General features: G+C 58.0%; 1 protein-coding gene across 3 annotated transcripts; it reads left to right on the forward strand.

Annotated features, from left to right (window-relative positions):
• The first annotated feature begins 348 nt into the window (after positions 1-348).
• SEMA4C (semaphorin 4C) lies at positions 349-14,238 on the forward strand. 3 transcript variants are annotated; one of them, XM_042981254.1, is made up of 15 exons: positions 349-488; positions 6,679-6,827; positions 8,285-8,433; positions 8,810-8,872; positions 9,046-9,144; positions 9,247-9,343; positions 9,466-9,582; positions 9,688-9,839; positions 9,923-10,098; positions 10,416-10,560; positions 10,652-10,874; positions 11,009-11,121; positions 12,048-12,205; positions 12,295-12,365; positions 12,491-14,238. In XM_042981254.1, the coding sequence occupies exons 2-15, from the start codon at positions 6,719-6,721 to the stop codon at positions 13,318-13,320; spliced, it is 2,502 nt and encodes an 833-aa protein (XP_042837188.1). In that variant the 5' UTR covers positions 349-488; positions 6,679-6,718; the 3' UTR covers positions 13,321-14,238. The 3 variants fall into 3 exon arrangements, with proteins under 3 accessions (XP_042837188.1, XP_042837187.1, XP_042837186.1); XM_042981253.1 differs by lacking the exon at positions 349-488 and adding an exon at positions 4,432-4,638; XM_042981252.1 differs by lacking the exon at positions 349-488 and adding an exon at positions 4,432-4,638 and having other exon boundaries at positions 6,682-6,827.
• The last annotated feature ends 840 nt before the right edge of the window (positions 14,239-15,078 follow it).

A 15,078-nucleotide genomic window follows, 5' to 3' on the forward strand; every position in this document is an offset into this window, starting at 1 on the left:
AGTAGAGGATGGCCTGTGCCCACGCCTCAGCTCAACCCGAGTGTCTGCCGGTGGAGCTTCACCATGGCTGGTGCTTACGACTTTCTCTGTTTATGTGCCCCTTTCCTTTGATCTTTCATGCCACAGGGGTCAGGGTAAGTCAGGCTAACCAGGAGAGAGACTCCCCTCAAAATAAAGCACCTTCAGGCCAAGTGGCTTAATTTGCAGACCTAAAGGGTAGCCCATCACTTCCTGGGCCTGTTTTAGACATGGCTGCCTCCCTTGCTGGGTGCCCAGAATGCTGGGAGCTGGGGGCATCTATAATTCAGAGGGCAGAGTTCTGGGTCATCTCCCTGCCATGTTCCCTTTGCCAGGTGAGAGGTGGAAGAAGTCCTTGGCCAGGGTGACTTGGATGCCCAGGGTGACTCGACTGAGAGTTCTGGTTTCTGTTCCTGGCTGCATCACAGGCCCTCCTGGCCGGAGCACCACTGAGGCCCCAGCGGCATCAGGTAGGCCTGAGATCCTCTGATAAAAGAGCAAAGGCTCTGGTGAGCCAACCTCCTTCACCTCCCTCAGGGCTGCCCCTGCTTCTGACACTGCACATCCTGACAGTTAATCCTCAGCTCTTCAGTTTGCTCTGGAAACCTGGAAATCACCTTTGAAATTTCCCCTCTTTGTTCTCACTGCCAAGGGCAGAGAGGGAGTAGAGAGGCCCGAGAGGCTGAACAGGGGAGTTTCCAGTTCTTGAAGCCGCCTCTATGTGGCTATGAGAAAAAGATGGTGCTGTCCATCAGCATAGACATCTGGAGCCCTTCTCCCCAATCCTGATTCTTGTGCACTGACCCCTCCTCCCCTGCTCCCCAAACATACTCATCCCCAAGAGGGAAATAGATACCAAGGAGAAAGGAGGTGTTGGTGAGTACTCAGTTCCTCCAGAGACCTAGCTGTAACCTGAGCAGAGGGGTGCACTTCGAGATCACCCAAGGGCGTCTGATATTCCCTGGGACATGTAACAGGCCCTCTCTGGAACTGGCTGGGAGCTGACCACATCTTCTCAAACGGGCCCGGGACCAGTTAGAGACTCAATCTCCTCTAGGCCAAGAATTCCACAGTGGTGCTGGCAACTTCACTGCTTGCCCTTTCCAGATCTCTAAGCCCCTGGGAAAAGGCTGAGGGATATCCTGATTGAAGCCACTGGAAAAGCAGCATCCGGGGCTGTGATGACGGATGTTTTCCTGCTTCCTCTTGGTGATGGTGGCAGGGAGGGGCTGGGAAGGGAAAGGCTTCCCAGGTGGACAGCTTTGATAACTCTCCTTTAGGAGGAAGTAGAAAGAGGAAGTCCTTTTCCTATGTCCCCACTCACCTCAGTCCCCAAGCCCTCAGAAAGATCCCCAAAGGGTAGCTCACCCAGGCTTTCTCATTTCCCCTTCTGTGGGATAACAACAGTTCCTGCATCCATTGGAACTTGGCAAGGCAGTGCTGACTGAAGAACCCCAGGGTGAACCCTGGGCTCCATTCCCCTGTCCAAAAACTGCCTCATGAGAGCTAGGGGTAAAGAACCCAAATGAGGGACACCATGGCACATGACCAACATGTGGAGGAAAAAGAGGGGGCTTGCTGTTCAGATAAGACTCCTGGGCCCGGGGGCGCCTGGGTGGCTCAGTCGGTTAATCGGCCGACTTCGGCTCAGGTCATGATTTCACGGTCCGTGAGTTTGAGCCCCGCGTCGGGCTCTGTGCTGACAGCTCAGAGCCTGGAGCCTGTTTCAGATTCTGTGTCTCCCTCTCTCTGACCCTCCCCCGTTCATGCTCTCTCTCTGTCTCAAAAATAAACGTTAAAAAAAAAAAAAAATTAAAAAAAAAAAAAAAAAAAAAAAAGACTCCTGGGCCCGGGGCACCTGGGTGGTTCAGTCAGTTAAGCGCCTGACTTTAGATCAAGCCATGATCTCACAGTTCATGGGTTCAAGCCCCAGGTTGGACTCTGTGCTGGCAGTGCAGAGCCTGCTTGGGATTCTCTCTCCCCCCACCCCCTCTCCCTCCCTTGCTTGTGCTCTCTCAAAATAAATAAAAATAAAACTTAAAAAAAAAAAAAAAGCTTCCAGGGCCCATCTGTAGGGACTGGCCTGCGCTGAGCTGCCAGTGGATCCTTAGAGAACCTCAGAAGGCATTTAGCATATCTGTGCCTTTCCTTGACTTGGCCACAAGCAGGTGAGCAGGAGGGTCTGTCAAGGCCAAGGCCTGAAGGGTGGGTGGGTTCCTTAAAAAGAATATGCCAGACAGGCCCTAGGGAGACAGGATAGGTACGGGAGCCTTTTCTTTCTCTTTTTTTTTTTTTTTAAGTGTATTTTTTTTTCTTAATTTAAAACCCAGGAATCCTCATTTTTGACCAGTTGTGCTTTTATTAATAAGTATGAATCATGAGCAAGTAGTCATGCAGGAAACTTTATCCTCTGCCCACCCACCCACAGAAAAGGCTAGTGCTGGAAATGAACAGAACACAGCAGGAAATGAGTGAAGGTAGAAGAGGGGAGCGGGGGAGCTGCAGCTTTATCTTTGAGGAGCATTTGGGAGGGAAGGGCTCCCAGAGTCTGTTAGCAGGAACAGAAAAGCCTGCCATAAGGCACAGAAGACTGTCCCTGCCAGTGAAACCAAACCACCTTTTGAAACTTTCCACTGGGGCCATTTTGCAGGTGGAGCCAGGAGCTCAAGTCTCTGCCTGGTGGGGGTGGGAGTGGAGGTGAGGAAAAACAGCAGGGGATACACTGGGGCTTAAAAGTTGTCTGGATACACTCTGACTTGGTGGAAAGACAGAATTGGGAATCCCGAGACCTGATTTGACATTCTGACCTTGCTAATTATCAACGTGACTTTAAGCAGGTTGCTTAACCCTTCTAAGACTCCTTTTATCTATACAATCGGAGAAACAATACCTATCTTTTAAAGAGTGGCCATGAGGATGATGTGAGGAAATGTATGTGAAGGCAGATTGCAAAGTCTAAAGCACAGAACAAATGTAAGGTGTATTTGCATATCAGTTTACTTCCACTTACAAATAGACCCAGGGTCTAACCTGGATGAGTCCTACACACCTTCCTCCCTGCCAGCTGAAGCACAGCGCCTTCCCTGCCCACCCCATGCTAATTGTTAACTGGCTTGCCCTCTATCTTCAGCCATCTCCAAGATCACAGCTTTTTTTCTGGTGGAAAGGAGCTGTGAAATGTGGCTTTGGCCAGTGCGGGAGAAGGGGCCTTTATGTGTACCAGCAAAGACCCGATTGTTACTGAATCCAAACTGGGCTGCTTTTCCCAATTATCTCCACTACTCTTCTGGTCTCCACTTTCAGATGCCAAGTTTTAACTCAGAACAAAAGCTCCTGTCGGGACTGATTTATAATCCAGATCTGCTGACGGGGCCCTAGTGTTCCTCCCCTCCAGGACTGCACCCGCTTAAAGTTACCACCAGAGCCTCGGGGCTCCAGACTCTACCTCTGTCATTTGCCCTTAGCCAAGAGGAGGCATCTGTGTCTGGGTGCCGGTGGGCCGGCCTCCCTGGAGTTTGTCCACCTGCCCAGCTCCGAGAACCAGCTGGCAAGGTCCACCCCAGCACCGAGGCCAGAGCTACAAGTGACTTCTAGGAGCCAGTGTGGGCAGAGGCAGGCTGTTCTAAAGGTGGTGGTTGGTTCTCCAGCGCGGCTCCCCTCAGCCGCTTTCATCTGAAAACCAGGGCTCATGTCACTTGTTATTCAGTCACCCAGTGGCATCAGAAGGAGTCATTTCTTGGGGGTAGGCTCTGTGCAACAGGAGTGGAGGGTTGTCTTCACCGGGAGCTGGGTAAGGGTGCTGCTGCCCCTCTGTGTGGAGCATGAAAAACAAGGGGCAGACTCGCGGGAGATGAGTGGGTCATCCTGGCTGGTAAGACCCGTTCCAGTCTGACTGGGGGGCCAGTGGGCGTTGGGGCCAAGAAACGAAGTAGAACTGGGGGGCAAAAGAGAGACCACTTAGGTCCGCCCCGAAGAGGAGCCTCGGTTTCTCCTGCACCCCTCCCTCGGATACTCGCTGCGAGGTGGCTTGCTCGCGTTCATTCCTGCAACTGCAGCGTGGGGAGCCCCTCAACCCCATTCCTGACTCCGGCCGCCCAGTCCGCAGTTGGCCTTAGGGGACACTTCAGAAAGACCGGGTGAGTCCGATCCCCCTAAGGCAATGCCCGGAGTCCCTCCCCCGCCCCACCTCCCGGCGCGGTGGCGCAGTCCGCGACTTCGAGGCGCTGGGCGGCAGGGCGCGGGGAGGGTCGGGGGTCGGAGCCCGCGGGCGGGGAGGTGGGAGACCGGCGGGTCGCGGCGGGTCTCAGCCCCCTCCGGGGCAGGCCTTAGCGTCCCGCCCCCGGTCTCCGCTCGACCCCCTCCCACCCCGCCTGACGTCAGGGGGGAGGGGGCGGAGAGCGGCGGCAGCTCTGGAGAAAGAGCCGGCGCCCGGCGCGGTGGCGCGGGGAGCCCGAGCCCAGGGGCGCCGAGCCGAACCGGGACCGAGGGGCGGTGGCAGAGGGGACAGCGGAGGAGGGCGGGCGGGCGCGCGCAGGCGGGCGGTGGCGCGCGGGTAGGGGCGGACCGTGATCCAAGCCCAACGCGAGGGCGGCGCCCAGGGATTCAAGCCGCGAAGAAGAGGTGAGTGAGGCCAGGGTAGCGCGGGGCGGGAGCGCCAGGGCTCCGGGGCCGCCGCTTTGTCCCCCGACTCGGTCAGGGGCTGCCGCACGCGCGAGGGACTGAGTCTGGGGGCGCAGGGAGGGGTAGCAGCGGGGACAGCTGTCCGTCCGAGATCCTTCCTGCGCCCCCCGCGGGCTGCCAGGCGGGGGCTCGGGAGCCGGGCGAGCAGTGCCCGCAGCCATAGCGTCCGGAGGCGCAGACTGGTCAGGGGGAGCGGGGCTGATGGGACCAGGGGTCCCCCTTGCTGTCAGGTCGGCAGCCAGGATCCTCTCCAGGCCCCCGAGCTGCCCCCTGCTCCCCCACCCCCGACGGAAAGTTTGGGGCGGGCTTGGACTGAGGCCGATGTTGTGGGATCGGATTTCCCTGCCGCGGCCCCCCGCCCGCCCGCCTGCTCAGGCTGAGGAGGCGGGTTGTCCTGGAAAGCCAAGCTCCCGACCCGAGCCGGGCCGCACAGTCCCCGGCAGGAGCGCTCACCCTGCAGCCGCGGAAGCCCTGTTCGTGCCACCCGTGGTCCGGGTGGGCGAGTGTGGGGGGCGCACCGCCTGGGCCCCGCGCTCCTCCAGCCCCCACCCAGCCGTGCCCCTGCTTCCCCGCCCTGGGAAGAGCTGGGGGTGGGGGAACCAGTGTGCTGGCCGATTCTCCGAGCGCGCCGCGGGGTCTGGCCCTCGCCTAGGGTGAGGGGCAGAGGGAAGGCTGGGGGTGTGTTGGGGGGACGGAGGAGGGAGGGGTGAACGTATCCCCAGCCCCCCGCCCTTCCAGTGCTGGGATACTGGGCCGACAGGGGGCGTCCGCAGGCCGGGCTCGCCACGCTCCCAGCGCCGCCGCTTTGTTTGCGTTCAAATCCCGGGAGCTGGGGGAGGGGAGAATCCGGGGGGGGGGGGGGCGGTGGTGGTGATCAAGGACGAGGTCTTGGCGGGTACCCTTTGTTTTGGGGTGAGCAGGTCCCCAGATTCTGTGTCTCTGTACCTGGCACTGGAGGGCTAGGGCAGTAGAAATTAATCCAGATGGCTTGCCCAGGCTGGGGTCCCGGGGGCGCAATCCCTGAGTTGGGAAGGTTTGTCAGATCCTGGGGGAGCGCAGCAGGCGCCTGTCCTGCACCGGGCGTCCCCCGCGGTCGAAGAGGAACCCCTCTCGCGCTCCCCACCCACCCCTCGTCTCCCCCCGCCCCCGCCTGAGAGCGTCGTGGGGAGATCCCTGATTAGACTGGAGCCGGCTCTGTTGTCCCGCCACCTCTCAGCCCGAGGGTTAGTGTCTCTTAGGAGGCTGTGCGAGGAACAGGATGAGGCCCGGGTCATTTCCACGCCCATCCCACCCACTTCCTGCCTCCCTTCTTGGGCAACAAAGGGGCCTCGGGAAGCTGGGCCCCTTCGGCTCCCGGCCCCACTTCGGCCGTGCTGATGTGGAACCGGTGTTTGGGGCTCTGCCTGGCTATTGTCTGCGCTGGGGGAGGGGAGAGGCTGGGGCCGGGACCCTCTCACGCCTGCTGCATTAAGTCTCCCTCCTTGGGGGGCTTCTGCCACCGCCCACCCACCGTATGCCCCTTCACTCTGCCAAGGGGTTTGCGTGCCAGAAGTACATCTTGGGGCTGGCTGGAGCCCTAGTGGGGGCAGGTCCTGCTTCCAGAGGTTATTTTAAGAAATCCTCAAATCTGTCAGGCCTGAGTGTGGGGGAGGGGGGCCCCCTTTTTATTTTCTCAAACAACTTCCTGTTGAGAGGGAGTGGGTGAGAGCCTGGGGGCTAGAGAAGGCTTCTTGGAGTGTCCATTCCTCCAGCTGATTCAGCTCCTCTCCTCCCCTCTGGGGGACCCCAGCTCCTTCCAAACCTGTGGGGGCTGGACCCAGGTGTGGGAGGGGACTAGGTCTTTGCTCCGAGGACTGGGCAAGTGGGGAATCCAGGGGCCTCCTGGGAAAGCCTGTCACTGCCTCCCCGGCATGGGCTTGTGTGGGCCCCCTTCCGGTCTGTTTTCTCTGGCTATGATTCTGACCCTTTCTTTTCCCCCAGCAGGGCAGCTGGCCTGGAGCTTAGAGCCGGGGCGTTTGCCATGGCCCCACACTGGGCTGTCTGGCTGCTGGCAGTGGGGCTGTGGGGCCTGGGCATTGGGGCTGAGGTGTGGTGGAACCTGGTGCCCCGGAAGACGGTATCTTCTGGGGGTGAGTGCCTAAAGTCCTCAGGAGGAAGGCCAGGAGGGACTACTCGGGGGAGAAGAGCAATTGCTTCTAGATCATGCCAGCTTTATTCTGTTATTGGGCTCAAAACCCACCAATGTATCAGACACAGCTTTCTAAGAAATGTGAGTGAGTGACCCCAGGGACCCAGAACTGGGAGTCCTGGGATATCTCTCCTTCAGACAGGACCTGTCTGGTCCTGTTATGCAAGAAGAGAGACCATTCTCTATCACTCTTCCATGCTTTACTTCTGGAACTAGCGCTTACACTGAGAGCCCACAGAGACAAAACTGAGCCAGGACAGGCATAAAGCAAAGAGTGTCACCCCCTTCCCCAAAGTCTTTCTAGCTCTCTGCCCCCAGGAGCCCCCTTATCAACCCTAATAGACCCCCTCTGCTGCCCTGACACTTGTGCCCTCTGGTGGCCCTGGATGTGTTTATGCATGTGCTCATGGGGGGACAGCAGACTTGACAGTCCTTTGAGCACACACACCTGTAGTAAGAGATGATGTCAGGTGTTTGTATCATCACTGTGCTCTGGGGACCTGGGATGAGCTCACCTCCCACAGGCTCCACTCGGGTGCTAATGAAGCCCTCCCTTGCCAGCCTGTGTCTGGCTCAAAAGACTAAGACTGGTTTAGGGGGACCCTGAGGACAGGTCAGCAGCTATTTTGGGGGTTGATGTAGGAATCCTGTGACTATATTAATATTGTAGTACTTTGCATGGTGAATGACAACGAGGCTTCCCAGCCCCAAGGCTTCAGTTTCTGTCTGTGGTCCCCAGCTTCTGGTTTCCCTTGACCACCCTGGCTTGACCTCCTAGCCCCAACTAAGTCTTCCTGTCATCCCTGTTTGTCCCAGCAGCCAGTTGCTTTCGTTTTTCTGGCAGCCTGGATTTAGGTCCTGCTGGAGTGAAGAGTTTCCAAAGGCAAGGAGTGATTACAACTTCTGTACCTACTGCTCTACTGGATCAGGGGCCAGGGCCTGGCCAGACCCTGATGTGGGTAGCAGGCAGTGAAAAAGGAAGCAGTAGCAGAGGAAGCTGGGAGAGGGAAGAGCCCAGCTCAGCAGCCAGAGGTGCTGCTGACCCTGAGAGTAAGGGCCATCAGTCTGATGGCTTCCTCTGGCCGGAAGCTGTGGCTGAGATATCTTTCCTTCCTCCTTACCAGCCCAGATTTGCCTCCTCCCAGGCTGGGAAAGGCCAGGGAGGCTTGGGTGGAGCTGTTAGAGCCAAAAGGCTATTAAAGAAGGCCCTTTATTGCCAGTCAGGGTGCTTGGCTGGCATCTGCTTGTGGGGTGCTGGCTGCAGTGTGGGAACAGGGGTGATTGGGCCCAGGAGACCACTGTAGAGAGGAAGGCTAATTCTGGGGGGAGGGGGATGCCTGGAGCTCCAGGAAGGCCTTCCCATTCACCACCCTGCTCACTACCCCCTTGTCCCTGCAGAGTTGGCCACAGTAGTGCGGCGGTTCTCCCAAACGGGCATCCAGGACTTCCTGACATTGACCCTGACTGAGCAGACAGGACTTCTGTATGTGGGGGCCCGGGAGGCCCTGTTTGCCTTCAGCGTGGAGGCGCTGGAGCTGCAAGGAGTGGTGAGAGGCGGGGGGTGGGGTGGGAGGCGGAATGGGGGTGGTTGGGAGCGGGAGGCACACAGGAGTGATGAGAGTGGCAGGGCCCAAAGGGGGGCTTTGCTTGATCAAGCTGTCCCCTCAACCCTGCTGCCCCTATGCTGTTCTCCCCTGTGGAAATCTTGCTCAGTGTCCAGGTCCACCTCCTGGCAGAGTGGGCATGCTGCTTTCCCCCACCTACAGCTTTGGGACGGGTTGGGGCTTCTGTCCTCTTCTTCTGTCCCAAAGAATGGGGTCTGTGTGTCCTCACTTGGTGTCCCCATGTGGCTGCCACAGGCCATGCTTGTGGTACATGCTCAGTGTGTACCTGGGATGTTGATGTGCCCCCTCCTCTTCCTAGATCTCGTGGGAGGCACCAGCTGAGAAGAAGTCCGAGTGTATCCAGAAAGGGAAGAGTAACCAGGTGAGTGCTCAGGATACCACCAGGAAAGCCAGAGCCCCTGATACCGGCCAGGCCTCGCGGTGCATGCTGACTACCCCACCCCCACCCTCTCCCTTGGTCCCAGACCCATTCTTGGTTTTTGTGTGCCAAGTGCCAGGTCCTCATACTTTAACTGGGTGCTTTTCTCTCCCCAGACGGAGTGTTTCAACTTTATCCGCTTCCTGCAGCCCTACAACACATCCCATCTGTACGTCTGTGGTACCTACGCCTTCCAGCCCAAATGCACCTACATCGTGAGTGCTGTTTTCTCCTTTCAGTCCCCTTCCTTGCCCTTCTCTGGACTCCCTCCCGGGCACTTCTGCATCTCCTCCTCCTCGTCTCTTCCCTACCCCTAGGACATGCTTACCTTCACTTTGGAGCGTGGAGAGTTTGAGGATGGGAAGGGGAAATGTCCCTATGACCCAGCCAAGGGCCACACTGGCCTCCTTGTGGGTGAGTGGCTGTCCCCGCTGCAGGCTGGGGAGTCCCCCAGAACTTGTTCTCGCTTTGGGGCTGTGTGTCCCGAATGTGTCTTCACGTCACTTCTGGTCTACCTGATCATGTGTCTCCCATAGATGGCGAGCTGTACTCGGCCACGCTCAACAACTTCCTAGGTACAGAGCCTGTTATCCTGCGCAACATGGGGCCTCACCACTCCATGAAGACAGAATACCTGGCTTTCTGGCTCAATGGTGAGCCTGGAGGAACTGGCGTGCGGACAGGGGGAGCCATGGGTGGGGGGCCCTGCAAGGGTCCCAGGACCCCCTCCCCTGCTAACCCTTCTCTCTTTCCTGTAGAACCTCATTTTGTAGGCTCTGCCTACATACCAGAGAGTGTGGGCAGCTTCACAGGGGACGACGACAAGGTCTACTTCTTCTTCAGTGAGCGGGCAGTGGAGTATGATTGCTATGCGGAACAGGTGGTGGCTCGGGTAGCCCGAGTCTGCAAGGTACGGAGTCCTGCAGTGGTGAGCCCTGGGAGCCCTGCCGGCTTGGCAGGACTGACTGGCAGTGTCCCCTTGCCATCTGCCAGGGCGACATGGGGGGTGCACGGACCCTGCAGAGGAAGTGGACCACGTTCCTGAAGGCGAGGCTGGTGTGCTCTGCCCCCGACTGGCAGCTCTACTTCAACCAACTGCAGGCACTGCACACCCTGCAGGATGCCTCTTGGCACAACACCACCTTCTTTGGGGTTTTTCGTGCACGATGGTGAGTTGGCCAGGAATCCTTAGGGGTGGGAGGAAGGGATCTGTGGGTTAGGGATGGTTGATGAGTACAGTCTTCTGGGTGAAGTCCAAGTGGTCAGTTGACCGGAAGCCAAGGAAGATGTTGGGCATCTGCCCCTTTTCAAAGCCTCCCTGGGGGAGATGCACAGTGCCCTGCCCCCAGTGGTATATTAAAGCTGGCAACAACATTGCACACGCCCACGACTGCTTTGTGCTGGTCCCTGTCTTCCCGGTACTTGCCATGAGCTGGAGTAAAGTGGGCACCACGCCTGACTCGGGGTCCCTCCCTTGTCCTCACAGGGGCGATGTGGACCTGTCAGCAGTCTGCGAGTACCAGTTGGAAGAGATCCAGAGGGTATTTGAGGGTCCCTACAAGGAGTACCGTGAGCAAGCCCAGAAGTGGGGCCGCTATACTGACCCAGTACCCAGCCCACGGCCAGGCTCGGTGAGTCCTCCAGAGCAGGGATGGGCTCCTGCCCTCAGCCGCAGTACCATTCCCACATGCTGACAGCTCTCCCCCCTTCACTCCTCCCCAGTGCATCAACAACTGGCACCGACGCCATGGCTATACCAGTTCTCTAGAGCTGCCTGATAACACCCTCAACTTCATCAAGAAGCACCCACTGATGGAGGAGCAAGTAGGGCCTCGGTGGGGCCGGCCCTTGCTTGTGAAGAAGGACACCAACTTCACCCACCTGGTGGCTGACCGGGTTACAGGACTTGATGGAGCCACCTATACAGTGCTGTTCATTGGCACAGGTAGGCACGTGGCTATGTGGGCATGGCTACTGGAGGCTGGAAGAAGGCCTGTGTGTCTGGGGCAAGGAGATCTGGAGATGCCCCAGGGGCCCCGTGTCCTTTCATTTACGCCTGTCCTCCCTCAACCCCCACAGGAGACGGCTGGCTGCTTAAGGCTGTGAGCCTGGGGCCCTGGGTCCACCTGATCGAGGAGCTACAGGTGTTTGACCAGGAGCCTGTGGAAAGCTTGGTCCTATCCCGGAGCAAGGTAGTAATCAGGCCCCACCCACCTGTCCCTACACCTTCCCTAGTCCTTTGCTTGGCCAGTACAGGGGTGGGGAGGCACTCGAGCACACCTCACTTAGCTTGGGCAAGTTCCAGGAAACGAGTGCTCACGGAATCTGTGCTCCGCGGGCGTTATATATAGCCAGGTCCCCACGGGGCTGTGTTCCCAGCATTGGGCCTTGGCAGCTGCTCTCCACGCTTCCTTCGGACCCCTTGAGGTTGTGTACAGCCTCTTCTCTGATGGTGCCACTGTTGGTCGGGCCTCTTGGACTGCATTTGTTATGATGCGCTCATGATGCTTTCCTACTGGCTGCCAGTTGTCCTCCAGTCCCAACCCGTTCACCATTTCCCCAAAGTGCTACCCTCCCCTTCTGGTCTGTTTGTGACACCCCTGAACTTTCATGTGCTTGCCTTTGACCAACTATCGTGGCTCAAATTGTTCTCCAGAACATGGAATAATGGCAGAAAGAAAGTCTGTAGTTGAAGAAACACACAGATTGGCAGTCACCATTCAAAGAGAGGAAAACACCTTATGCTATGCTCGTGCTATTGTGAAGGCTGACGGGCCTAGCGGAAAACACACTTCCTGAACTATTTATACTGTACTGGAGTGTGTGTGCGTGTGTGTGTGTGTGCGTGTGTGTGCGTGTGTGTGATTATATTCCTCAGCCTCGTGGTTCTGCTGTTCCTATCTAAGAAGGTCACATCTATAAGGTGCTTAGGATTGTGTATGGCTTGTAATAAGCCCGCTGCGTGTTCTCTGGTCCTTCGATTTCTCTCCTCAGACTTCAGCACTGCCCTCTTCCTGCTTTGGCTCCTTTTGCCCCTTTGCTCTCATGTAGCAGTCCAAGCTGCCCCTGGGCCATGTCCTGGCCTGGCTGACTGTCCTGTGCCTCGCTTCTCTTGCAGAAGCTTCTCTTTGCAGGCTCCCGCTCTCAGCTGGTTCAGCTGCCCCTGGCTGACTGCATGAAGTACCGCTCTTGCGCAGACTGCGTCCTCGCTCGGGACCCCTACTGTGCCTGGAGTGTCAACACCAGCCGCTGTGTGACCGTGGGTGGCCACTCTGGGTGAGTGGGTCTCTGCACATGCTAGGACCAGGGATGAAGGGCAGGGTGGTTGGCGTCAGGATGCCCATAGACCCTGCTTCCCCCACCAGGTCCTTGCTGATCCAGCACGTGACAGTCTCAGACACCTCAGGCATTTGTAACCTCCGTGGCAATAAGAAAGGTGAGCTGTCTTTTCTGTCCCTCTCCCAGTAGGACGGGCCCTAGGCCAGAGCTGGAATGTCTGCATCTCCCCGTGGCCCTGAGTTTCCTGTGCTAACTCTGCTTTCTCTTTCTCTACTGCTGCAGTCAGGCTTACACCCAAAAACATCACCGTGGTGGCAGGCACAGACCTGGTGCTGCCCTGCCGCCTCTCTTCCAATTTGGCCCATGCCCGCTGGACCTTTGGGGGCCGGGACCTGCCTGCCGAACAGCCCGGCTCCTTCCTCTATGATGCCCGCCTACAGGCCCTGGTTGTGATGGCTGCCCAGCCCCGCCACGCCGGGGCCTACCACTGCTTTTCAGAGGAGCAGGGGGCGCGGCTGGCTGCTGAAGGCTACCTGGTGGCTGTGGTGGCGGGTCCATCGGTGACCCTGGAGGCCCGGGCACCCTTGGAAAACCTGGGGCTGGTGTGGCTGGCTGTGGTGGCCCTGGGGGCCGTGTGCCTGGTACTGCTGCTGCTTGTTTTGTCCCTGCGCCGGCGGCTGCGGGAGGAACTGGAGAAAGGTGCCAAGGCGGCAGAGAGGACCCTGGTGTACCCTCTGGAGCTGCCCAAGGAGCCTACCAGCCCCCCGTTCAGGCCTGGCCCTGAGGCCGATGAGAAACTCTGGGATCCTGTTGGCTACTACTACTCGGACGGCTCCCTCAAGATTGTGCCTGGACACGCTCGCTGCCAGCCCGGGGGCGGGCCCCCTTCTCCACCTCCAGGCATCCCCGGCCAGCCCCTGCCTTCTCCGACCCGGCTTCACCTGGGGGGCGGGCGGAACTCAAATGCCAATGGCTACGTCCGCTTACAGCTGGGAGGGGAGGACCGCGGCGGGCTTGGGCACCCGCTGCCAGAGCTCGCTGATGAACTGAGGCGCAAACTGCAGCAGCGCCAGCCGCTGCCGGACTCCAATCCTGAGGAGTCCTCGGTATGAGGGGCCCCCACTGCTTCACAGGGGCAGCGTGGGAGGTGCAGCTCCTACTTTTGCACAGGCATCAGCTACCTCAGGGACATGGCACGGGCACCTGCTCGGCCTGGGACAGACCCTGCCCAGCACCCGTCCGGCCATGAGGACCTGCTCTGCTCAGCACGGGCACTGCCACTTGGTGTGGCTCACCAGGGCACCAGCCTCGCAGAAGGCATCTTCCTCCTCTCTGTGAGGGGCTGTGAATCACGGACACATGGGACCCCAGCAGCCAAAACTTTTCAAGGCAGAAGTTGGAGATGTGGGTGTGTTTGTATCTATATGTACGTGTATGTGGGTGTGTGCATGTGTGTGTGTGTGTGTGACATAGTCTTTCTGTTTCTGTGTGTGTGCCTGTATGTGTGTGTGTGATAGTCTTCCTTTTTCTGTCAAGTCTTCCCTTGGCCTGGGGGTCCTCCTGGTGAGTCATTGGAGCTATGAAGGGGAAGGGGTTGTATCACTTTGCCTCTCCTACCCCCACCTGTCCCAGTGTGGGGCAGCGATGTACATATGGGGGTGGGCTGGGCAGGGTGCTGTGCTCCTTTTGGGGGGTCCAGGGCTCTGGGGTGGGCCTGGTCCTGCTCCTAGGGCTGTGAATGTTTTCAGGGTGGGGGGAGGGAGATGGATTCTCCTGTGTGTTTGGGGCAAGGGTGGGAGGGGCCTCCCACTTGGCCCTGGGGTTCAGTGGTATTTTATACATGTCCTCCCTTATGGGGCTGGGAAAGGTTGTGTGGGGGGAGGGGGAGGGAGGAGAGAGGGTGGGCATGCTGTGGATATTGCATATCCTCTCCCAGCCCTAGGAGGAGGGCTCCTAACAGTGTAACTTATTGTGTCCCCGCGTATTTATTTGTTGTAAATATTTGAGTATTTTTATATTGACAAATAAAATCGAGAAAACAATGTTACTGTGGTAGGGATAAGACATTTGGGCTAAAACATTCTGGGCTGGACGAACCTCACCTCCCTATAGTTCTGGGTCAGCTGCCCCTAATATTGTCTCTACCCTCCTGCCTGTGCCCCTCTCCAGTCGGGGAATAGCCCAGGCGCCAGTGTTTTCCCACAGTGGTAGCTGTGAGGCTGGGAACCAGACCAGAGCCACAGCCTCTTCAAGCCAGCTTTGGCTTCTGGCCAAAGGGAGAAGTTAGGGCACTGGGAGGCAGGGAGAGTGGGGAGGGGCTTGGTTTCCCAGAACTCTGGGAAGGGGAAGTGGGAGTGAGGGGTAAAAGGAGGGGAACTTCTTAGAGCTTAAGGTTGTATGGACTGGCTTGTGTGAGGATGGGGCTCTGAACCAGCTTAGGGGAGGAAAGGCTACCTCCATCCTACCTATGCCCCAGGAATGTTAGTCCTGAACACTTCAGCTATGTGGAGCATGGAACTTCCCCACTACCACCCAGTGTGCACCAAGCCACTGTCCTATCTAAGTAGTGGTACAAGGAGGGCCCAGATACTTGTAAGGAAAACAAGCCCCAGCCTGGATTCTGTAATTCATGCCCACAGATAGAGACAGTTGAAAAGTCCTCCCCACACGTGACTGGTCTGGAGGGCCTGCGGTGGCTGAAATGGGCCGCTGCCCCGGGTGTCCTCAGCTGTAGGAAAGGGCTATGAATCTGGAGACTTCTGGGTACGCTAAGATTCCTGCATGGTCAATAAACCCATGCCCTGAGGATGTTGACATATGAAGACTGATTCAGTAAATTAGGTTCCCACTGTGGAATTGGGGGTTCGGTA

The sequence above is a fragment of the Panthera tigris genome, chromosome A3 (genome assembly GCF_018350195.1).
Source record: "Panthera tigris isolate Pti1 chromosome A3, P.tigris_Pti1_mat1.1, whole genome shotgun sequence".
Classification (NCBI taxonomy): domain Eukaryota; kingdom Metazoa; phylum Chordata; class Mammalia; order Carnivora; family Felidae; genus Panthera; species Panthera tigris.